Below are 25881 nucleotides of genomic sequence, written 5' to 3'. Positions count from 1 at the left end.
ACTGGCTGTGTGCACCCCAAAAAGGACCCACCACAATAATATGCAAACTACTCATAACCTTTTACAGCAGTAGAAATGGTGATGCCAACCAATAGCGCTTGCAACGATTGCTCCGGTGTTCCCCCACCTCACGCGCTTCACCCTACTTCTTCCGGGAGTGATGTAATCCTCAGTAGCACTCTTCCCAATATTGCTGCGTATTGCTGTTACTGCACAGGCTTGAGTCCTGATGAACAACATTTTAGCAACTAATATAAGTTGTTTATTGGTGGATCCAGCAGTGTGGAGAGTGACTGAGCACGTGTGTCCACCTGTAGGTAAACATGTACATGGATATACACCATCTGACGATATATACTATTTAAATGTATGTAATTATTCACCAATGGATTGTTTTTGGTACCTGTAAATAGCAGTATTTATGTCTGCACAATAAATGGTTATGGAGTGTAACATAAAATTGCAGGGACTGTCAAGCAGAGTGAAAGTCCCTTTGGGCGCTGTAATAGCTCCCAGAAAAGTGTTCCCCCAACCAGTGACCCGTTAGCTATTGCAAAACTACAACTCCCCTCATGCCCTGACAGCCAAAGGCTGTCAGGGCATGAGGGGAGTTGTAGTTTTTGCAAAAACAGTTGAGCCCCAGGTTGAGGGAACACCTATCTGTCTGTCTCTCATATCTATCTATCTCCTATCTATCTATCTATCGATCTCTCTCCTAGCTATCGCTCTCCTATCTATCGATCTCTCATATCTATCTATCGATCTCTCTCATCTATCTACCGATCTCTCTCGCCTATCTATCGATCTCTCATATCTATCCATCGATCTCTCATATCTATCTATCGATCTCTCTCATCTATCTACCGATCTCTCTCGCCTATCTATCGATCTCTCATATCTATCCATCGATCTCTCTCATCTATCTACCGATCTCTCTCGCCTATCTATCGATCTCTCATATCTATCTATCGATCTCTCTCAGCTATCTGTCGAGCTCTCTCATCCATCTATCGATCTCTCTCGCCTATCTATCGATCTCTCTCGCCTATCTATCGATCTCTCTCGCCTATCTATCGATCTCTCTCATCTATCTATTTCTGTAAATTAGGATATTATAGGCCTCAAAACAATGTTGTGGCTGCTGAAAAAGCTCTATTATATATATATCTTTTGTTTGACTTTTCTACTGATTGTTGCATTTTGTTGATTTATTTACCATTCTTATTCTGTTTTATGTATTTCCGTTCTATGAAATTTTGCATATAAGCATAAAACTTTTGTCAAAATCGGGTTTGATGTAAAGCAAAAAAGCCTCAATATGTTAATAGTAATTCATTGGAATGTTTTTTTTTTCTCCCCCTCCTTACAGATGAGCCGACCAGTCCCAGTATAGACCACGAGATAGCAAACATTCCAGCCTCTGCTGTGATCTCCACATCTGTACAGCAGCCGCCTCCGACCATCACTACTGTTCCTCCCAGCCCCACGTCTTCTGCACCGTCATTACGCCGCCTCCACTCGGACGATCACGGTAATTTTTTATTTTTTTTATGCTGACTTTAAGCAGTCTTTATCATTCATCTTGTACGAATTTTCTGCCACCTACCACAATTATAGCACTTTATTCTGTACTAGTATTAGCGTCCTACAGTGAAGGCTCCATTGCACAGCAGTGAAGCATTGCCACCTAGTGGTAAAATTTAAGGCAAAACGTACCTCTATTTAGAAGAAAAGTTCGAAGTAACTTAACATGTATGGACGTGTAAGAGTTGTGTACAGTAGCTCTGCCCTTCTGCAGAACTGTTTTTATGCGTTCCTAGAGATAAATGAGTGGTTTTTGACAGCCCAAGCCACGTTGTTGTAGTAGAGTTTGTAACAAAGAATGTAATTTCTCAAGAATTGAATTACTGTTTGCATCCAAAATTAAAAGTGCCGGTATGTACATGTCTGAATTTAATGTTGATAAAAACCAATGAAGGAGCCAGGCTTATGGTGACTATGGCTGCACAATTCCCCTAATAACCAATTTTTTCTCATTTTTGGATTTCATTTTGGAAGATTGAATTTACACTGATTAGGATGTGACCACAACACTAGTAATAGTCTAATAGAGTCAAGTACATTATCAAGTTGCAAGTTTGGTTGCACATTATAGAAAGGGAATAGGTCTGCAGTTTAGAGTCCTTAAAACTGCAGAGAGCTGTATAGGGTTTAAGGCTTTGTTCACACTGTAAAACAAGGCATATATATATATATATATATATATATTTTTTTTTTTACAAAAACAGCCATAAAATTGAGTTAAAGGAGTACTCCAGGATCTGAAAACTTATCCCCTATACTAAGGAAAGGGGATAAGTGTCAGATCACAGGGGGTCCGACCACTGGGACCCCCAACGATCTCCAGTATGGGTCCCCGGCAGTCCGCGCAAAGGGTGTGTGTCGACCACCGCATGAAGTGGCGACTGACATGCACAGTCAATGCAGTGCTATGGCAGAGCCGGAGATTGCTGAATGCAGCGCTCCAGCTCTCCCATAGCGTTGTATTTAGGGGGCATGTCAGCCGCTGCTTCATGCGTTGAACGACTGCTGGGGCACTGTTAGGGAGATCGTGGGGGGGTCCATTAAATTTTCTGATTTATTTTTGCAAAATTATGTGTTGTATGAAAGTCTATGCAACAGCGTCTATCATACATAAAAAGGCCATAAAAAATGTGAAATAATCTGCAGCAATTTCTATAACTTTGCTTGTTTGCAAAAAAGGAATGTGTGTTTTTTTTTTTTTTTTTATAGCTTCATATACAACTGAAAATGTGTGAACATGACCTTATTGCAAATGTTACTGCACTGGTTAATCTGTGATTATCATTGGTAGGTTAGTTCCACAACACAGGAGAATTGGAAGTTATAGCTTTTTGTTGCGTTGGAGGCTATTGTGTATTTAAGTGTTGTTTGTTTTCAATTTGTGCGGTGGAATGATACCTGGTGTTCTGGTTATGCTACCAACATTAGTGAAAGAACATTTTTCAGTGTCCTGGCCCGTGTCCAGGAGGTCAGCCCTTCTTGTAAGGTGCCCAGGGCACTCTAGATTGAGTGTGCTTCCCAGGACCTTCCCCTTGCTTCTAAAGTGATGGCTCCAGCATCCAATCAAAAGACTGATAGTGTCATGCTGAGCTTAGAGGAGGGGCTAGAGAAGCGTTTTATACAGAGTGCCCTGGGCACTGTACAAGAAGGGCCCGCCTCCTGGACACATGCCATGTTGGTTGCCAGGACAAAAGACAAGGTAACGTGCAATAATATACCCCAAAATGTTCCAATCAGATATATCAGTGTGTGACTTCCTTACGTGCTGACTATTTTTATTTAGCTGGAGCATAACCCTACGGCCTTAATCGTATCCCGCTCCTTGCAGTTGATCCGCTTACTGTATATTTGTGGAAGTCTCTTTCATCTGACATTTGGGGTTATTTATGACCAGCAGTGTACGTTCCTTGCACTGTATGATTATAAGATTACCTGGGTGGGTCTAGTATAGTTGCAAATGGTATTGCATCATGAATTACAAAAAAGATTTTCTAGACATAGTCATTGACAACCTATCCTTTGTACAAGCAATCAATATGGGATTTTTCTTTGTAGCACGTGGTGTGGGTGGATTGAATACACAGAGGGAGAATAGTAATAGTCGTCGGAAACTTTCGTACAGGTGGGTGGGTGGATGGATCCAATATAGATAAGGCTGATAAGACAGATTCATCTAATCGTGAGTGCCTGTATGTAGGCCACTCTTTTTTATAGAAGTAGATAAGTCTGTGTTCACACTGAGTTTTCTTTTCTATATCAAGAATGAATGGGAAATCTTTCATGAGGTTTACCTCCGATGTATGCCAGTGTATAGCCATATAGTGGCATACGTTTACCTTAATGGGGTACTCCGCCCCTAGACATCTTATCCCCTATCCTACTAGCGCTTCCTATTGATGTCAGCGGGCGTGGCTGAAATTGTCACGAGCAGGCATAGCTGTGACATCACGAGCCTCCGTCCCACGTCGCCAGTCATCCCGCACGGAGTGAAGTTCACTCCGTGCACCTGATGTCTGGGGTGCCGCAGCAGAGATAGCGGGGTCCCCAGTGGCAGGACCCCTGTGGTCAGACATCTTATCCCCTATCCTTAGGATAGGGGATAAGTTGTCTAGGGGTGGGGTAAAAGCATATTGCAATTATTTTTTCTTTTTTTGGTGGTGGCACACTGTATAGTAAAGACTCTCTGACCATAACGACCCTGACTATAACAAAAGGACTCTCTGAAATGCTAAACACATTTACCCAAATGTGGTGTGAACATAACCTGAATACTACAATCAGAATGCATTGTAGGCCTCCTAAAACATTATTTGATTTAGTATGATACAGAAGAGAAGACAATGAGCTCTGCTACATCTCTATAGCGCGCATATTATTATGTGAGGATTCTGCAGTCACCTGACCATACTCATTTGATTTCAGAGCCGACCAGGCCCAACGCTCTTGAAGTCCATTCCGCTTCAAAGACTGAAAGGTCTAAATCCTGTGATGAGGGACTCGATGACTATAAGGAGGAAGGGAAAGCGTAAGTTGCAGTGAACCCTCATTCCTTATCACAGATTTCCCTCCCATATCTTGATTATCTTATAATTTTGCTCTTGTTTTCTTTTCAGCAGAGCTCTGAAGCATGTATCCAGCTTGAAAGGCATAAAGGTTGGTTTTGCTTGACTTGTTATATACAAGTTACATACATATTCATGACTGCGCTCATCATGCTGCGTTTAGTCGTGTTCTGCGCTCACAGACATCTTAATAACGTGCAGTTTGTCTGTAAAGCCTGTACATGTGTTACAGGGGGGGTTCAAGTATTTTTGTAAACGAGGCAGCTTCATTAGAAATGTATGTATGTATGCATGTGTCCCACACTCCCAGACCCTGTAACTTTTGAAGCACAGATCACCACAAAGCACAGACCAGCACCTTAAGACACCCCTTCTTCCCTCCTGGAATACAGACTGCCACAATAAGACACCCCTCTCCTCCCTCCTGAAGCACAGACCACCACCATGAGATACTTCCCCTCTAAAGCACAGACCACCACCATAAGACACCCCCCTCCCTCTCCTGAAGCACAGACCACCACCATGAGACCCTTCCCCTCTAAGGCACAGACCACCACTATAAGACACCCTCTTCCTCTCATGAAGCACAAACTACCGCCATAAGACACCCCTCCCTCTCTCCTGAAGCACAGACCACCACACTAATACACCGCCTCCCCCCTCCTGAAGCACAGTCTGCCACAATGACGCCCCCTCCCTCTCCGAACGCAAATACCACCACAATTAGACACCCTCTTCCTCTCCTAAAGCAATACCACCACAATAAGACACCTTCTCCCTCTCCTAAAGCAAATACCATCACAATAAGACACTCCCTCCTCCCTCCTGAAGCACAGACCACCACAATGAGACCCTTCCCCTCTAAAGGACAGTACCAGACAGAGATAGAGAAAAGACAATAGACCTATCCCTGGTGTGCTGATTGCTCTAGGAGCAGGGCAGCAGCGGGACATGTCGGCTTCATTCATTCACCGCCAACATGTCCCGCTGCTGCCCTGGGGCCAATTAATTATTATAAGCACACTGGGGACAATGAATTATTACAAGCACACTGGGGCCAATGAATTATTATAAATATGCATGGGGGACATACATTTAGTGGTCAAAGTAGTAGTTTAAAAACCCCGCCGGTAGCCCTGAATGGCTCCTCGGTGCCAGCCATTCAGGGCTCCCGGCTGGGGTTTTCAAAATGAAGGTTAACACAGTAGTATGTACATCGCAGGGGAGCGCAGTATTCCGCCCGCTCCCCTGCTTTATAACTGCTGATTGCATCGGGTCTCAGAAGTGAGACCCGGTGTGATCAATCCCTTATCCCCTGTACTACTACCCCCAACATGGAACAGACTCTGTTCCATGATGGGGTAGTAGTACAAACACTAATGTAACCTCCCCAGCCACCGGCAGACTCCCGCAGAAAACAAGTCTGTTCCATGATGGGAGTAGTAGTCCCTCAAAACTGCAGGAGTCTGCTGATGTCACCTCTTTTCAGCATGCTCAGAAGTAATAACAGATATTATAAACCAGGTGCAAACGGATGACATAAAGGCTCATCCGTTTGCCAAAGACTTCAATGTTAAAACGGCCATTATTCCACCGTTATTTTTGTCGGAAGAAAAATTAGTGCATGTGACGTTTTTTTCTTTTGTCACAAATAATGTCCGTTATTCATAAAGGGCTATAACGGATATTCAAAAAATCCCATAGACATGAATGGGATTTTGTAACGGCCGTTTAGCGGACGTTTTTAAGGGTTTTCTAACGGAAGTTTATAGCGGATCTTTTAATGGAGCAAAAGTATAGTGTGAAAGCAGCCTAAGAAACTGCGCTTATCTGCATAGAAATTCCATAGCGCCCGAGCTTGTGCATTGTAAATGATGTTGGTTTGTACGGGTGATGTAGTATATTTTCTCCTTGAAGACTGACGTTTATGTCCTTTTGTAATGTGAGTTATGGAGTTCCAAGTCTTTACTGCCATGGGGCACCGTATGTAATAGTGAAGCTATATATTACAAATTATATAGATGTATACTGACATGTTACAATTAATCTGATTGCTTCAATAAATCATCCCAGATGTGCTGACGCCCAACAATGTCCCATAGGAAAGCATGGACAGGAGCTTTACTGCATGATGGAAACTATTGATTTTCTATTTTGAAAAAATAAAAAAGACTTTAGCAAGGGAATATACTAAGAATGCCTAGCAATGTCATCTCTTATAGCTTCATAAAGATCTGCCTATTGTACTGTAATCTCGTTTTGCTCCATAAAGATCTGCGTATTACTGTAATGTCTTACAGCTTTATAAAGATCTGCTTATTGCACTGTAATCTCTTGTAGCTTTATAAAGATTTGCATATTGCACTGTAATCTCTTATAGCTTCATAAAGATCTGTGTATTGCACTGGGTTTAAGGCTGGGTTCATATATAGTGGTGGTGTGCGACACCCGGTGGATTTTGCCGTGAATTTCCATGGTTTAGCAATGCGGTTATTGGCCACAGGGTGGTTATAAATATCGTCACTACGACAGCAGTATTAAAACGTAACTTAATATGTAAACAAGATAAAAATACTCCTTACAATTATATACAATTATGACCTATTATGACCTGAATGCACTGGTTGCCCACCAAATTCAGGTGCTAATACAGTGCCTTCATAAGAAAACAAACTAATGTAGATCACAAGGCTAACTCCATTGATCAAGGAGAACTAGAACAGCCTGGTGTACACAAGAAATAGGTAAAGAAATCACCCTGTAAAAACAAACAATTAAGACCCATAATGCGACAATAGAATCCAAAAGTCCCAACGTGTTTCTCACTGGAAGGTGCCGAGATCCTCAGGGGACAACTGGGTAAGAAATGTATAGTGTGTTTTAATAACACATATCACCCCACACAGTACAGTAGTCAGTCAGTTGCACATAAACTACAAGAGGAATCAGTCGTACATAAACAGTCATACATAAGATGATGAGTATTCACCAAGGACTCATCACACTAGATAGAAAGACATTAGACATTTGCATACAGGATTGGACAAAAAGGTGTGTGTTTGTTTTTTTTCTTTTCTGCTTTTGTCCATTGACTGTCTAGTGTTGATGCTCATTCATACTTAAAGTGGTACTCCGCCCCTAGACGACATATACCCTATCTAAAGGATAGGGGATATGATGTCTGATTGCTGGGGACCCTCGCGATCTCTATTGTGGCACACCAGACATCCAATGCACAGAGCGAACTTCGCTCCGTGCCGGATGTCTGGCGATGCGGGGCAGAGGCTCGGGACGTCACGGCCACGCCACCTCAATGCAAGTCTATGGGAGTGGGCATGACGGCCGTCACGCCCCCTCCCATAGACTTGCATTGAGGGTGCATGGCAGTGACGTCACGAGCCTCCGGCAATGCACCCGATGCTCTAAGCGAACGCCGGGTACAGCAGGGAGATCGTGGGGGTCCCCAGCAGCAGGACCCCCACAATCAGACATCTTATCCCCAATCCTTTGGATAGGGGATAAGATGTCTCGGGGCACCCCTTTAAGTAAATGCGACTGAACTGCAACTGCAATACAGTCAAATCCATGGACAAATGTGACGCTGTTTATGGAGTAAAAGCAGACCTTTTTTCCCTAAACTGCACAACCCCCTTTACTAGTAAGGGTGATCCTGTTTTCCGAAGTTGCTCTCAATTACTATTATTTTTTTCACGTTTTCTTTTTTCTTCTAAACATGTCTTTTCTTTCAGGTCCCGCAGAGCTTACAGTCTTCCGAGGACTCTGAGTCCAGAAAAGATTCTTCCTCAGATGTCTTCATTGACTCGAACAAGGAAGGTTATCTGTACTTCCGGCAGCTTATCACTGATAAAGGAAAGGTAGGCAGTGCATACATAAGGCCTTGTTCACATCATGATTTTACCATACATGAAGCTTGTACCCTGGAAAAGCCCCCCATGTGCATGCTAAATGTGTCTGTGTGTCTCTATATCCCTTTATCCAGCCATTTTACATCAGTATACTGTTTACAATGGTTGAATATTCTGCTACAGGACTTCATCCTCCAGCCCAGTCTGGTATCACAGCTCACCCCTATTTAGATTGATGCCTTAATCCCTAAATACTCGAGATTCACTCATTTCCTCTTTGTAAAGTAACCTGAGAATGTAAAATGTTAATTCTCTTTGTGTTGAATTCTCACACATTTGCATCTGAACTGAGGCTTCAACCACACGTACTGTATATGATGCATATTTTATGTGCAGGATTTGAAGCTGTGTTCAATCATTTAGTTTACATTGAAATCTGCAGCATCAAATATGCAGTATATATTGTACATGTAAACCTACAATTAAGAGGTTTTCCATAAAAACCACATAGTTACCCTATGCCTGCCTGTACTGTAAAACAGCAAACACCCGCATTACCTCACCTGCTCCACTGTTACCACAGCTGTCATGTCTTCTGGTGATGTCCCGTTCTGCCCTAATTGTCTGAGCTGCAATACCACACACAACCAGAGGACAGGTGTGGTGCTGTGGTCTCTGTTCTTCTAATACTGTATAATCTCTTTAAAAGATCTGGAATATGTTATAAATCCATCTATTTTTAGATTTGTGTAATATGATTCTATTTTTATATGTTTATTTCTAGAGAGTTGGTGGCAGTATGAGGCCTTGGAAGCAAGTATATGTCGTTTTGCGCAACAACTCCTTATATCTGCACAAGGACAGGAAGGATCAGTCTGGACACTTATCATCTCAGTCTGAAGAAGAGCAGCCCATAAACATCACAGGGTGCTTAGCTGATATATCCTACAGCGAAACAAAGCGGAAGAATGTCTTTCGTATTACAACTTCCAACCGGGAGTATCTCTTCCAAGCTGAAGACCGGGATGAAATGTTGGCCTGGATCAATACTATTCGGGAAAATGGCAACCAGAATGATGAGGTATGTGCTAGAAGACATGTACAGTCTCAATAGACCTTACTGACAAAGCCACAGCCACCTGGTCTACTAAAACTAGTTTTCGGTCAACCATTGCATATATTGTGTGGGGCTGGTGCACCGGAGCCATTTTATTGTAGTTTACATCCATTACATTAGAGTTCCCCAGACTGTTCTAGCTGACAAACCACTTTAACCTGGGATCCAGATAATTTGAGTCATGTTAAAGGTTAAATGCCCATGTGTACTTTTAAGGGTCTATTCATACGGCAAAATTCGCCTCAAATAAAAACCCAATACACTTCTATGGGATTCCGCACTCCCGTTGACACTTCGGGAATTCCGCAAGTGGAAATTCCGAAGTGTTAACGGAGTGCGGAATCCCATAGAAGTGTATTGGGCTTTCATTTGAGGCGGAATTCCACCGTGTGAATAGACCCTTAGTCAGTGTTCCCCAACGTGTGGCTCTTTAGCTGTCAGGGAATGATGGTAATTGTAGTTTTGCATCAGGTTGGGGAACACTGCTCTAGGTAATTAAGTGAAGTCTTGTTAATCCAGTTTTTTATTATTCTTCTTTATTTAGGAAACTAACCAAGCAAGCAGGGACATCATAGAAGAACAGAGAAAGCGCAAGGACTACAACGCAGCAATGAAGTAAGTGAAGACTTTGGAAGAACTTATGTCTTTTGTATTCATGTGCAAACCCTTTTAAATTAAAACAAAGTTATCCTCAGGATAGGTGATTACTATCTGATCACAGGGGGTGCGACAGCTGGGACCCCCTCACAATCTCAGACCAAGGAACACATCAGATAGGAATCCCATATCCTGAGGGTAAGATAGAGCTGGGCGGTATGACCAAAAATGTGTATCACGGTATTTTTGTAACGTCTGGCAGTTCCACGGTATATAACGGTATTTCTCTCCCTCCCTCCCTCCTCCCCCAAAATCATGTGACCTGCGAGCGCTATTCTGCGCTCCCCCCAATAAATTATCAGCGCTGCGCTGTTCCCATTGGGGAACTAATCACATGTCACCCATGACTGGATAAGATTAAAAAAATCAACTTTAACTCGCCTTCGGTCTCGCGCTCTTCCTGGGGACGGGAATGTCGGAGAGCCGTCAAACTATCACTGGCCGAAGCGATGTTCCGTCTCGGTCGGTGATAGGCTGAGCTCACTGTCATGTAAGAAGCCGGCCAGAGCTCAGCCTATCACCGTCCGAGGCGGAATATTGCTGCGGCCGGTGATAGGCTGACGGCTCTCCAAAGTTCGCGTCCCCCGAAGCAGGTGAGGCCGGTGCCTGACCAACGGGGCATGGTGAGTTAAAGTTTATTTTGTTTTTCTTTTGCAGCCCGGGGGCATAGGGATACAGCGTACAGTACAGATCTCCAGCGGCCCGCAACAAACAGGAGGGCGAGGAGGGCAGCGCTTGCAGGGGGACGTGATAAGTTCCCCGATGGGGACAGCGCAGCGCTGGGCTGATAATTAATTGGGGGAGAGAAGCAGAACAGCGCTCGCGGGTCACACATGATTAGTTCCCCGATGTGAGGGCAGCGCAGCGCTGGGCTGATAATGAATTCATTCCCGAGGGGGAGGGGCCAAACCGGTATTGCGGTATGGGAAAAATAAATATTGTGGAGGACAAAAATTTCGGTATTCGGTGTGAACCGGTATACCGCCCAGCACTAGGGTAGAGTATAACTTGTATTTATGGGTAAGCCCCTTTATGGTTAAATAAAATAAAAAAATAAAAAAATAAAAAAAGTCCCCTTTAATTTTTATTTATTATGCTATTTTAGGTCCTCAAGCAACAAAAATGAACCATCTCCCAAACCTTCCCGCCAACCCCTCACTATACCAAATATCCGCACCAGAACAGATTCGAAACTGCAGAGTCCGCACTCCCCGAAGCAAGATTCTGAGCGGAAACTGCTCAAAGGTAAATAACCATAATCTGTACACGTCTCTATAACCATAATCTGTACACGTCTCTATAACCATAATCTGTACACGTCTCTATATCCATAATCTGTACAGGTTTCTATTGTTTTTAACACAGAGATGAACATTATCTTGACTGTCTAATATACCTAGAGGCTTCTGAGGAGCTGTTTGTAGCTAAAATGAGAGAAACAGTATAACTCTAGTCTATGGGCTGAGATTTGCAGGTCATTCACTTAAAGGGGTACAACTGGTGGAAAACTTATTTTATTTTTTTAAATCAACTGGTGCCGGAAAGTTAAACAGATTTGTAAATTACTACTTAATGCTTCCAGTACTTATTAGCTTCTGAATACTGCAAAGGAAATTTATTTTCTTTTTGGAACAAAGAGCTCTCTGCTGACATCACGAGCACAGTGCTCTCTACTGACATCTATGTCCATTTTAAGAACAGTCCAGAGTTGGAGAAAATCCTCATAGCAAACATATGCTGCTCTGGACAGTTCCTAAAATGGACAGAGATGTCAGCAGAGAGCACTGTGGTCGTGAGGTCAGCAGAGAGCACTGTGTTCCAAAAAGAAAAGAATTTCCTCTGTAGTATTCACCAGTTACTAAGTACTGGAAGGATTAAGATTTTTAAATAGAAGAAATTTACAAATCTGTTTAACTTTCTGGCACCAGTTGATTTAAATAATAATTAAATTTAGATAAGTTTTCCACCGGAGTACCCCTATATAAACTCTTGAGTTGCAGTGGCAAAAACAAGTATGACATGTCAAAAGCTTTGATCAGTCTGGGGGCCTGGTATTCAGACCCTTTACTGATTGCTAGCATGAGCTAAAATAATTATTCGACTGATCCGCTGCAGGGGACAGGTTCTATAGTAAGTCTATGCAGCCTATCTTCTGCAGTGAGGAGGGGAGAGCAGCACTCTGCAGAACCCTCCTTCCTGCTAGTTCTAAGCACCCAGACCACGACAGATCAAAACCTTTGGCATGTCTTAGAGCAGTGTTTCCCAACCAGGGTGCCTCCAGCTGTTTAAAAACTACAACTCCCAGCATGCCCGGACAGCCTTTGGCTGAAAAAAACGGATGGAACAGTATGGGAAAAAGTAAACTGTATGCGTTTTTAAACAGTATACTGTTTTTAAAAGTGCATACGGTTCCGTCAGATTTTATAGAAAAAAAAAACATACGTTTTTGAAAATTTTGTCCATTTTTAATGGGAGGGGTCTTGGGTGGGGACTTTAGGATTCAAATGCGCATGTGCAAAGTAGAAACGTATGCGTTTTTCCCGTATGGAACCGTATACATGTACGTTTCCCATTGACGTTCATGTTAAAAAAATAAAAAATAAAAAAACGTATGCGGTTGCAGTACGGTTTTAAAACCGGAGTCAAAACCGTGGTTGACCACGATTTTGTCTCCGGTTTAAAAACTGTACTGCAACCGCATATGTTTTTTTTAACATGGACGTCAATGGGAAATGCACATGTATTCGGTTCCATACGGGAAAAACGTATACGTTTTTACTTTGCACATGCGCATTTGAATCCTAAAGTCCCCACCCAAGACCCCTCCCATTAAAAATGGACAGAATTTTCAATAACGTATGGTTTTTTTTTTTCTATAAAAACTGACGGAACTGTATGCACTTTTAAAAACAGTATACTGTTTAGAAACCCATACGGTTTACTTTTTCCCATACTGTTCCATCCGTTTTTTTCCCATACAGTTTTTGATAGAAAACGTATGCGGGAACCGTAGTTGAAAAACGTAGTGTGAACCCAGCCTTAGAGCTTAGCCGAGCTGATCACAGCCGAAGGAGCCTGGAGTCTCCGCACCAGGACCTCCACTGATCAAAACTTCTAACCTATCACTATGACAAAAATTTGTGAAACATTTTCCAAAACTGCACATACATCTTTATTGTGAATTTACTGTAAAAAAAAAATAAAAATGTGACCGTCTTAAACACAAGGTGAGTGCATCTCTCTGGCGCGGTATGCTGCCGACTCACGAATGCCTGTTAATCTGTTGACTCAATCATAGACTGGTTTGTTTAAAAGGTCCTTAAGTTCGTGAGAAATTAAGACTGAATTTTCTTGTTTGTTTTTGTTAAGATGAGACCAGTCCACCTAAAGACAAAGGAACGTGGCGGCGAGGTATTAATAACATTATGAGAAAGAAGAAAACAACAGGTGGCGGTACCTTTGGTGTTCGTCTAGATGACTGCCCCCCTGCTCAGTCTAACAAAGTAAATGGTTTGCACTCGCCTACATACATTGTTACTCAATGAGGATCTCTCGGCTTAATGTCATTTTGTGCTCTGTTTCCAGTATGTACCTCTGATTGTGGATATATGCTGTAAACTAGTAGAAGAGCGAGGCCTGGAGAATACTGGGATATACAGAGTTCCTGGTAATAATGCCGCCATCGCCAGCATGCAGGAAGAGCTCAACAAAGGATATACGGACATCGATCTGGAGGATGATGTAGGTTTTAAACCCCATTTTGGAATTGACATAGTATAAATCAAGTATAATGCTTATTTTTAATTTTTCTTTTCAATTTTTTTTTGTTACCATAGAAATGGCGGGATTTGAACGTAATAAGCAGTCTGCTAAAGTCCTTTTTCCGTAAGCTTCCAGAGCCTCTGTTTACTAATGGTAAGGAATGTAACACCATTATTTAATGTATATACTGTCAATGACTACCTCTTTCTCTATGCCCCGTTAAGCTATATGGACCACATGTGGTCGCGACTTGTGACCACCCCCCCCCCCCCCCCCCCTCTTTTCTATGAGCAAGAGTGAAGATCCACTCAAAAAGCCTCTATGGCTCGGAAGGGCTCAAGCTATTTACGTATTACATTACAACCACATGTAATACCACCTTTTTCCTGTAGTGGCCACTGCATGGCCAAACACAATTTACTCTACTGATCACAACTGATATGGGGCAACCCTTTTAATAAGGCAGTACAGATCTTACATTAAAGGGGTACTCCGGTGGAAAACTTAATTTTTTATTTTTTAAATCAACTGGTGCCAGAAAGTTAAACAGATTTGTAAAATATATAAATTGATATTGTGAGCTTAGATTTGCTTTGGACTTGATAAAGGGAGGACTCCCGAAAGCTTCTCTACAAAATTCTGTTAGTCCAATAAAAAAGGTATTACAAGATACTGCAACATTTTATGATTTGCATCTGCATCACTGGACTAATACGGCTACTCAAATTTACTAAATTATATAAATAAATAAATAGATATGGGTAGCTCACAGAAAAAATATACGAGGTTAACTGAGATATTCTCACACCCAAAGAGAATCAATGAAGAAAAGGTTATGCAAAAACACTGTACTGTACAGAGTTTTTTGGAATGGTTATGCTGAGGATTGAGTAATAAATTTTTTGCATAACCAGATTTGTAAATTACTTCGATTTAAAAAATCTTAATCCTTCCAGTACTTTTTAGGGGCTGTATACTATAGAGGAAATGCTTTTCTTTTTGGATTTTTCTCCTGTCACGACCACAGTGCTCTCGGATGACCTCTGCTGTCCATTTTAGGAACTGTCCAGAGCAGCCTATGTTTGTTATCGGAATTTTCTCCTGCTCTGGACAGTTCCTAAAATGGACAGCAGAGATCACTGTGGTCATGACAGAAGAGAAATCCAAAAAGAAAAGCATTTCCTCTGTAGTATACAGCCCCTAAAAAATACTGGAAGGATTAAGATTTTTTAATAGAAGTAATTTACAAATCTTGTAAAAAAAAGAAAAGAAAATGGCAGCAGCACACTTGGTCAACAAAATGGAGGCTCTTAGCGCACTTTTTGATCAAAACGTGTCTCCCATCCACCACGCGGAGGTGGCCTCTTATCGGATGGGTCCCTAAACACTCACCTACCTCAGGCTGGGTGACATGTTGGATCCACTAACGATCCAAACCACCTCCTGTGAAAATAGGGGAGGGGATGCACGGCTACAGAGGGAGCCACTCCCCCCAAAATTGCACAGCAAAGAAAAAAAAAACTGAAAATGTAGCCAGCACCTAAACCCAATACACGGGTGCACGCTGCTGTGGCAAGTACAAAATATGTAAAAAAAGAAAATGGCAGCAGCACACTTGGTCAACAAAATGGAGGCTCTTAGCGCACTTTTTGATCAAAACGTGTCCCCCATCCACCACGCGGAGGTGGCCTCTTATCGGATGGGTCCCTAAACACTCACCTACCTCAGGCTGGGTGACATGTTGGATCCACTAATGATCCAAACCACCTCCTGTGAAAATAGGGGAGTAGGGAATAATTTACAAATCTGTTTAACTTTCTGGCACCAGTTGATTCAAATAAAAATAATAATAAAAAAAAAAATGTTCACACAGCAGAATTTCTGTACAGACTTCCACAGAAGAATTCTGCACGGACATTCAGCTGCAGCAGAGTACTATTGATTTCAATGGGATTCTGCTGCACTGTGTACACAGCGGAATTTCCCCGCCAGATGTTTCTGCCGCGGAAATTTTGATATTTGTGTCCGCAGAAAGAATAGACATGTATTTTCCTTCTGCGGATTCCTCAAGCAAATGCATTGCCTTCGATGAGACGGCGCTTTTCCGAGTGGTCCTAGCACCGGCATGTTCTGCTGGCACTCCGCTGTCGGTGGAATGTCTGCACGTAAATTTTCCGTGCATGCATTTCACCGTGTGAACATAGCATTGGTGTATTCCATGATAATCTCATTCATTGTATGGTTAGAGAGGGAAGTTCAACTTCACATTATACACTATGGCATATTCAAGAGGTCACACGTAAGAGAAAAAAAGCAAAGTGTTATAAATTATGGCAGTGTTATGAATGGATATTGTATGTACGGCATGCCTCATTTAATTCTATAGTTTGCGCTAAACATTAAATGGTAAGAGACCAGGATGTTTGCCCCGGGAAGACGTTCAAAGGGTTGTGCACATAGATTTCAGCTCTTGACCTTTTTTAAGGAGCAATTACAGCAAACACTTAAGTACAGTTTGGTTACATTTCCTGATTGTAACTAGAATAAGTCACGCAATGCAAACCTCGGTAACATGAGTCGGTATTCCAAAGAAAAATGTACTTATTTCTTAATTCGGTGCTCTCAAGCACGTACACAGCGATGAGCAATGCTGGAAAAGCCAGTTTTTTTTTTCTTCTTCTATTCTGTACTCAAATATCTTCAAACGTTTTGTCTATCTTAAAGGAGAACTCCAGTGAAAATCAATGTGTCGTCTACTGGTATCCCGCACGCATTCCATTCCATTCATTTCTATGGGAGCGCCACTAATGCCAGAGTGCTGTACTCGAGTCTTTTCGTCATTCCCATAGGAATGAATGTAGCGCGTGCTGCCTGTTGCTCGCGCTCCTCACTGAGAGCCGCGGTCCGTTCAGGAGAGAGCGCAAGGTCCTAGCGGTCGGACCCCCCCTGCTATCAATTACTTATTCCCTATCCTGTGGATAGGGGATAAGTACATTTTCGATAGATATTTCCTTTTAAATAGATTTTCTAGAGATAGAAACACAGGGCTGCTTTCTTACAAAACAGCACGGCACCTGTACACAGGTTGTGCGTGGTATTGCAGCTTAGCCACATTCACTCTACTGTTGCTGAGATGCCATACAACACACAACCTATGGACAGGTGTCGTTCTGGAGGAAAGCGGCAGTGTTACTCTAATCCTGTGAAATAGCTTTAGCTGCCCTTACCTTAGTGGATTGAGCAGCTTGGATGTAGCTCTTTTCTCTAAAGCAGTGGCCTCAAACTGTGGCCCTCCAGATGTTGCAAAACTTCACCTCCCAGCATGCCCGGACAGCCGTTGGCTGTCCGGGCATGCTGGGAGGTGAAGTTTTGCAACATCTGGAGGGCCACAGTTTGAGACCACTGCTCAGAGGCCAGTTTCACACTGGTTGTTTGCATGCAGTTTTTCTGCCATGATTAGTCCATGTTTTTATAATTAATTTTAATAGTAATTATTGTTACTAATATCTACTATAATCTTCAGCAGCTATAAGGGTACTTTCAAACTATGCTGATTTTCTGCAGTTGATTTTAAATACATTGATTTAGTTTTAGTGTAAAATCACTGCACGTTTTGTGCAAGTGGTCGTCAGTATGAACATGCCTTTAAGATGTACGGAGAATGTTGCACTTATTTGATCTCTAATGTGCGTCATTTTGTTTTCAGATAGGTACAATGACTTCATTGAAGCAAACCGTAAAGAAGACCCCAAGGAAAGACTCGTAACGCTAAAAAGATTGGTAAGATGGAGCGCAAACTAATTTCTCCAGCCAGAAAAGAATAAGTATGTATATAAGTAGTAGGAAGTCTTCCCAAAATAATAAGAAAAAAGAAACCTTGCGCTGAACTTAACAATCAGAAGTCCTATAGACAGTGAATAGAGTAGTGGCCGCGCATACATTTACTCAGAGGGGGGGGGGGGGGTGTCCAGCCTTATCTAATCATAGCTCATCTCACCCTGAACTGCTCTGGGCTGTGTGTAGCAGAGTTAGGGAGGAAGTTCTCCCCTGTATGGCTTCAGATGATGTCACAGCCTGCTGGGGAACGCCCCTTCCCAGTCTGTGAATCTGACTGAGACTGAGCAGAAAATACAGAGCAATATCAAGATAGAAAACTAAAAAATTATAAAAATAAAGGCAGGGGGTGGTTTATCATGATGGGGGCAGTGAACTGGGAGGATTAGAAATTTTAACAAGATCTTGATAGGTACTCCAAAAATTGCTACCTGTGAAAAGAACAATATACTCAAAAATCTCACTGTTAATAAATAACATCAGATAAGAACACATGAATCCCCCAAACCCATAAATCACAACCCAAAAACATTTTTCAGAGGCATGTACTAATTACTTTGATGTTGATATGGGGAGGGTTGAGGACCACAGGAACTTTTATCACAACCCAGCACCTTATGGTATATATCATTTTGTAGTGCATATACTACACTGCTCAAAAAAATAAGCAGAACGTTCTCCACAGCGTCTCCACACTCTGTCACGTCCGTCACATGTGCTCAGTGTGAACCTGATTTCATCTGTGAAGAGCACAGGGCGCCAGTGGTGAATCTGCCAATCTTGGTGTTCTCTGGAAAATGCCAAATGTCCTGCACAGTGTTGGGCTGTAAGCACAACCCCCACCTGTGGACGTCTGGTCCTCATGCCACCCTCATGGAGTCCGTTTCTGACAGTTTGAGTGGACACATGCACACTTGTGTCCTGCTGGAGGTCATTTTGCAGGGCTCTGGCAGTGCTCCCCTGCTCCTCCTTGCACAAAGGCGGAGGTAGCGGTCCCACAAAAGCGGAGGTTGCCCTCCTACAGCCTCCTCCACATCTTCTGATGTAGTGGTCTGTCTCTTGGTAGCGCCTCCATGCTCTGGACACTACCCTGACAGACACAGCAAACCTTCTTGCCACAGCCCGCATTGATGTTCCATCCTGGATGAGCTGCACTACCTGCGCCACTTGTGTGGGTTGTAGACTCCATCTCATTCTACCACTAGAGTGAAAGCACCGCCAGCATTCAAAAGTGACCAAAACATCAGCCAGGAAGCATAGGAACTGAGAAGCGATCTGTGATCACCACCTGCAGAACCACTCCTTTATTGGGGGTGTCTTGCTAATTGCCTATAATTTCCACCTGTTGTCTGTTCCATTTGCACAACAGCATGTGAAATTGATTGTCAATCAGTGTTGCTTCCTGAGTGGACAGTGTGATCTCACAGAAGTGTCATTGACTTGGAGTTACATTGTGTTGTTTAAGTGTTCCCTTTATTTTTTTGGGCAGTGTATATTGCACTGAGCCCATATCCATATCCATGCACTGTGTGCACCCAGAATATATGTATCTAAGCGTAAACATAGGGCAATGTGCAGCTGAATACCCAATACAAACCATTATAAATATCAGACTCTATTACCTGAGGTACACATCCCGCCCAGTACCATGTGGGGACCTCCTCTGCACTGGTGGTCACTTACAGAACTCTCAACACTTTGAGACTTCATCTAAATTCACTTGTAACCTACGTGACACCCGTGAAAAAGATATGAAAACTGGTATAAAATGGTCTGAAAACTGGTAAGTCAGGATTAGCAGGATATATGACTAGGTGAATACTGATGGACCAAATTACAAAGACAATGATATTTTCTGGTTTTTCTTTTTACAGATCCTCGATCTACCAGAGCATCATTATGAAACACTCAAATTCCTTTGCACACATCTGAAAACCGTGGCAGAAAATTCAGAAAAAAATAAGGTGACTAGCCTGAGGTGTAGAGGAGAAGTGTGTGATCGGGGAGGGAGTCCCTTGTTCTTGAGTGTGGTCCCTAATCTCCTGTTAAATTGGATAGTCTGTTATGCACACTGCCGCTACATTCATGGTCTATGAGAGTTGCGGGTGATAGTGGAGTACAGGGTCCACCCATCACCGGCAGTTTCCATAGGCAGCAAATGGAATGGTAGTGTACACGTGACCCACACTCCATTCCAATGGGAGACCCGGGACCCCGTTCTCAAGAGCACAGGGTTCCCCAGCACCACAGCCCCTTTAAACAACTGATCTTCTAGGGTGCTGCAGTCAGATCCCCACTGATCTAGGCAAGGCCTTCAGTTTTTAAAGCCTAAATAACCTCTTTAACATTACAAGGAGCCCATGGAAATCGGTGGATGCTGGTGGTTCTTGAAGAGGGTCTCTATTATTAAAGCACTGTTAACTTTTTTTTTTTTTTTTTTTATTAAATTAAGCTGTAACCTTATTTTTAGACAATAGTTTTCAATTCTTTTCTGTACATGGATTAATGCTTTAGGACTTTTCTTCACTAGATGGAACCCAGAAACCTGGCCATTGTGTTTGGTCCAACTTTGGTCAGAACGTCGGAAGACAACATGACGCACATGGTCACACACATGCCTGACCAGTACAAAATAGTGGAGACCCTTATTCAATGTGTAAGCATCCCTCTTTACAAGGATTGTGTTTTGTCTATGTCGTCGCTGTAGTAAATATTTCATTCATATTATATTTATTTTGTATTTCTAGCATGATTGGTTTTTCACTGATGAAAGTGCAGACGAACCAATTGTAAGTATTGTTTCCGATTTTGATTTATTTATTTTTGTTCTTGAGGTGACTGAATAAGGAAGACTGAATAATAGTGTTGCCCTGGTACTGATGGACAATCCAGAAATATCCAAAATATCTGCAAGGCTGATATGTATTTAAAGATGGGGGCAGAGCAGGATTTCTTGTGGGGCCTTTTAAATTTTTCTATGTCTGCTGCACCCTGACAATTATTAATAAAAAAATGAATGAAAAAAAAGCTGTGTCCTGATGGGGGTTATAACCGTGTTTCCCAAGCAGTGTCCCCAGCTTTTTCAGAACCAATGGCTGTCCAGGCATGCTGGGAGTTGTAGTTTTGCAACAGCAGGGGACGCACTGTTTGCAAAACACTGGGTTAAAGCTAATGATCTGCAATCACTGAATATGGCAAATGACCTTCACAATGACAATATCGGCTCTGCTGCATCTTTATTTATTGTCACAATACTACACACAACATATAGCTATGGTATTTAATCTACATTTCATTTTATGACCATGGTTGTTATACTTACGTCCATTCTCTTCCCCCTGAATGCACCTTTTCATGAACCTGCATTTATCTTCTTCTACAATGTTCTTAATATACATATATATATACAGTCACGGTCGTAAATGTTGGCACCCCTGAAATTTTTCTAGAAAATGAAGTATTTTACACAGAAAAGGACTGCAGTAACACATGATTTGCTATACACATGTTTCTTCGCTTTGTGTGTATTGAAACTAAAACAAAAAAAAGGGAGGAAACAAAGCAAATTGGACATAATGTCACCAAACTCCAAAAATGGGCCGGACAAAATTATTGGCGCCCTTTCAAAATTGTGGATAAATAAGATTGTTTCAAGCATGTGATGCTTCTTTAAACTCACCTGGGGCAAGTAATATGTGTGGGCAATATTTAAAAAAAAAAAATCGCACCTGAAAGCAGTTAAAAAGGAGAGAAGTTCACTTAGTCTTTGCATTGTGTCTGTGCATACTACACTAAGCATGGACGACAGAAAGAAGAGAAGAGAACTGTCTGAGGACTTGAGAACCAAAATTGTGGGACAATATCAACAATCTCGAGGGTACAAGTCCATCTCCAGAGATCAAAATTTGCCTTTGTCCATAGTACACAACATTATCAAGAAATTTGCAACCCATGGCACTGTAGTTAATCTCCCTGGGCATGGACGGAAGAGAAAAATTGATGAAAGGTGTCAACGCAGGATAGTCCGGATGGTGGATAAGCAACCCCAAACAAGTTCCAAAGATATTCAAGCTGTCCTGCAGGCTCAGGGAGCATCGGTGTCAGCGCGAACTATCAGTCGACATTTAAATGAAATGAAACTTTATGGCAGGAGACCCAGGAGGACCCCACTGCTGACACAGAGACATAAAAAAGCAAGACTACATTTTGCCAAAATGAACTTGAGTAAGCCAAAATCCTTCTGGGAAAACTTCTTGTGGACAGATGAGACCGAGATAGAGCTTTTTGGTAAATCACATCATTCCACTGTTTACCGAAAACGTAATGAGGCCTACAAAGAAAAGAACACAGTACCTACAGTGAAATATGGTGGAGGTCCAGTGATGTTTTGGGGTTATTTTGCTGCCTCTGGCACTGGGGGCCTTGAATGTGTGCAAGGCATCATGAAATCTGAGGATTACCAACGGATTTTGGGTCACACTGTACAGCCTAGTTTGGGTTTGAGATCTTGGGTCTTCCAGCAGGATAATGACCCCAAACATACGTCAAAAAGCACCCAGAAATGGATGGCAACAAAGCGCTGGAGAGTTCTGAAGTAGCAGCAATGAGTCCAGATCTAAATCCCATTGAAAACCTTTGGAGAGATCTTAAAATTGCTGTTGGGAAAAGGCGCCTTCCAATAAGAGAGACCTGGAGCAGTTTGCAAAGGAAGAGTCCAACATCCCGGCTGAGAGGTGTAAGAAGCTTATTAATGTTATAGGAAGCCACTGATTTCAGTTATTTTTTCCAAAGGGTGTGCAACCAAATATTAAGTTAAGGGGGCCAATAATTTTGTCCAGACCATTTTTGGAGATTGGTGTGACATTATGTCCAATTTGCTTTTTTTTCCTCCCTGTAGTTCCATTACACACAAAGGGAATAAACATGTGTATAGCAAAACATGTGATACTGCAATCCTTTTCTGTGATAGATACATTTTCTTGAAAAATTTCATGGGGTGCCAACATTTACGGCCATGACTGTTTATATATAATATAAAAAAAAAAATATATATATATATATATATATAGTGTGTGTGTATATAGAGAGAGATATGTATAGGTCAGCAAGATTTGATGGGATCTGTGTGGGTGACCCCCTACATCCCTGTCGATCAGCTGTTTGCTGGTGCTGTGGCACAGACATATAGAGACCACAGCCAGAAGCAGACCTCTCCATACATTGTGCATTGGCCCTGCAGCTCCCAGTTACGTCAATGGGAGCTGAGCTATAGCAACCCAGTATGGCCACTACACAATGTATAGTGGCGTCTGTCTCCTGCTCTGTTCTCTGTATATCTGGGTGCTGGATTTCAGATCTCAGATGATGAGATATCATTGACCTATCATGCAGAAAGGACATCAATAAAAGGGCCTGGGAAACCTTATGCCTTTATAGGGGGCTTTCCAGAGTTTAAAAAATGGTAGCACCCTAAGGGCCAATGCGCACTACGGAATTTCCACCCATAATTTCCGGATTATTCCGTACTGTGGAATGGGCCCTTACACGTTTCCAGGAGAAATAACAGGATTTCACTTAGAGGAAAAATGTTCTAAAACAGTGGTTTCCAAACTGTGGCCCTCCAGATATTGCAAAACTACAACTCCCAGCATGCCCGGACAGCCGTTGGCTGTCCGGGCATGCTGGGAGTTGTAGTTTTGCAACATCTGGAGGGCCACAGTTTGGAGACCACTGTTCTAGAACTATGATTTTATTATGCAAGTTACTAGAATTAAAGTCAGAGGAGCTAAAATAAACATGCACGATATATATCCTGCTCTCGGATATCATTCGCCTGAGGCTTTCGCTGCTGTGTTGTAGAACTGTACACTAGTAGACTTATATATATGTGTGACGATGTTGAAGATATCTGTGTTTATTAACTGTAGACAGCTGTACAGGAGGAAAGCACAGTAGAGTCTCAGCCAGTGCCAAACATAGATCATTTACTCAGCAACATTGGAAGGACCGGCTTGTCCCCCGGAGACGTATCAGGTAACTCTTGCCTGCGCAGACAGCGTTAACCCGCAGGCTAATCGAAAACCACACTCGGCCTCTTCTCTTTATCCATGGGTTCTTATGAATGCTTCTGTAACCCTATTTTCCTGCTTTATCCTTCTGACAATCCTTACTAGACGGTTATGGATAACTCCACCCAAAAGCTGAAAATGTTTTAATTATTTTTTGCAATTTAAAATATAATCTTTTCACCTTCCTATCTCTTGTTTACCTAAACTTCCAAACATCTGAAATGCCATAAAGAAGTTGTGATCGGTGGGAAAGTCCAGCTGCCAATGCTGTAAATTGCTGCTGAGACCCCCACCGATCACTAGAACGAAGGGACAGAAGTGCCCCCTTTGAGGGATGGGACTGAGGGAAGGTCAGCCGGACCCCCACTGAACTTCTGACGCGACTCTATAACAAGTTGTTTGAAAGTTTACGTACATTTTAAGTTGGTGTTTAAATGGTTGTTAGTTGAACAAGATGGAAAGAGAGTTTCCCAACCATGCCAGAGGCACACTGGTTTAAAGGGGTACTCCGGTGGAATATATACATATATATATTATTTTTTTATTTAAAGCAACTGGTGCCAGAAAGCTAAACAGATTTGTAAATTACTTCTATTTCAAAATCTTAATCCTTCCAGTACTTATCAGTTGCTTTATGCTCCAGAGGAAGTTCTTTTCTTTTTGGATTTATTTTCTCCCTGACCACAGTGCTCTCTACTGACACCTCTGTGCATGCCCGGAACTGTCCAGTGCAGAAGAGGTTTGCTATGGGGATATTTTCTCCTGCTCTGTACAGTTCCTGACATGGACAGAGGTGTCAGCAGAGAGCACTGTGGTCAGACAGAAAGGAAATTCAAAAAGAAAGAACTTCCTCTGGAGCATACAGCAACTGATAAGTACTGGAAGGATTAAGATTTTTAAATAGAAGTAATTTACAAATCTGTTTAACTTTCCGGCACTAGTTGATTTAAAAAAAAAAAATAAAAATATTTTCCACTGGAGTAACCCTTTAAGTCATAATAATCACTTCAAAGGTGTTTTTCTTTCTTTTTTTTTTTTTAAGAAAACTAAGCTAATTTCTTCCAATATAACCTCACCATCCCTGTTCTTAGGTTGTGTGTGGTATTACAGCTTAGTTCCACTGAAGTGAATAGATTCAAGTTGTAATACCACACACAGCTTGGGGACAGGGGTGGTGCTGTTTTTGGAAGAAATTAGCTCAGTCTTTCTATTCCTGAATGACCCCTTTTAATTTCTTCCAAAAACAGCACCACTCCCTGTCCTCAGGTTGTGTGGGGTATTACTGCTTGGTTCCATTGACATGAATGGAGTCAAGTTGTAATACCACACACATTTTTGGGAGGTGTGATTTTTGTTTGTTTGTTTGTTTTTAATTACTATATAATCCCCTTTTGTACAGGAATAGAAAAACAGGTCTGCTTTTTTTTTCTTCCGGAAATCATTGTCCTGTTCGTCCTATAGGTTGTTGCAGTTATTGTGGCTTATACCAATCTCCATCTGCATTACCAGACACAGTCCATGGCCATGTGTGGCGCTGTTTCTGTAAAAAAAATAAAAAAGCAGAACCTTTTTTGTGTGATCCTGGACCTCTTCTTTCCTGAACACTCTTTAAACAGTATAGGATATTTGGCTTATTCCGTATAGGAATTTTATACATTTTTAGTTTTGGGTGAAATTATCCTAATATGCACAACTGGTTAAATTTTTTCTTCTTCTGCGCTGTATTATCTGCACAGCATTTCGGATACGATATAAAGTATAGGTTTTCTATGCTATCAATTACTAATGGTAATGCAAGTTCTTACAGTATGTAAATGCTGCAGGGTGTAATGTTCGCATGGTTCTAAGAATCTGCTACAGGGTATAAAGCAGTGTTGCATGGCGAATCTAGGCCTTCATTTCCTTTTCATTCTCACCTGGATTAGTTTATC

The 25881-nt window shown here is 42.1% G+C and overlaps 1 protein-coding gene across 6 annotated transcripts in view; it reads left to right on the top strand.

The window, feature by feature from the left end:
- Positions 1 to 25881, top strand: part of ARHGAP21 (Rho GTPase activating protein 21) — a 194252-nt gene that overhangs the window by 159518 nt on the left and 8853 nt on the right. For 3 of the 6 annotated variants that reach the window (XM_056519308.1, XM_056519305.1, XM_056519307.1), the window contains 15 exons: positions 1370 to 1531; positions 4507 to 4609; positions 4698 to 4737; positions 8396 to 8521; positions 9297 to 9593; positions 10174 to 10244; positions 11392 to 11531; positions 13656 to 13789; positions 13872 to 14027; positions 14123 to 14201; positions 17755 to 17828; positions 19757 to 19846; positions 20413 to 20538; positions 20630 to 20671; positions 23810 to 23915. In XM_056519308.1, the coding sequence (XP_056375283.1) occupies positions 1370 to 1531; positions 4507 to 4609; positions 4698 to 4737; positions 8396 to 8521; positions 9297 to 9593; positions 10174 to 10244; positions 11392 to 11531; positions 13656 to 13789; positions 13872 to 14027; positions 14123 to 14201; positions 17755 to 17828; positions 19757 to 19846; positions 20413 to 20538; positions 20630 to 20671; positions 23810 to 23915 (1746 nt within the window). The remainder of the gene's footprint in view (positions 1 to 1369; positions 1532 to 4506; positions 4610 to 4697; positions 4738 to 8395; positions 8522 to 9296; positions 9594 to 10173; positions 10245 to 11391; positions 11532 to 13655; positions 13790 to 13871; positions 14028 to 14122; positions 14202 to 17754; positions 17829 to 19756; positions 19847 to 20412; positions 20539 to 20629; positions 20672 to 23809; positions 23916 to 25881) is intronic. The other 3 variants (XM_056519309.1, XM_056519306.1, XM_056519310.1) reach the window with 1 other exon arrangement.

The sequence above is a fragment of the Hyla sarda genome, chromosome 5, assembly GCF_029499605.1.
Source record: "Hyla sarda isolate aHylSar1 chromosome 5, aHylSar1.hap1, whole genome shotgun sequence".
In the NCBI taxonomy this organism is placed as follows: domain Eukaryota; kingdom Metazoa; phylum Chordata; class Amphibia; order Anura; family Hylidae; genus Hyla; species Hyla sarda.
This window is presented reverse-complemented; position numbering and strand designations above follow the sequence as displayed.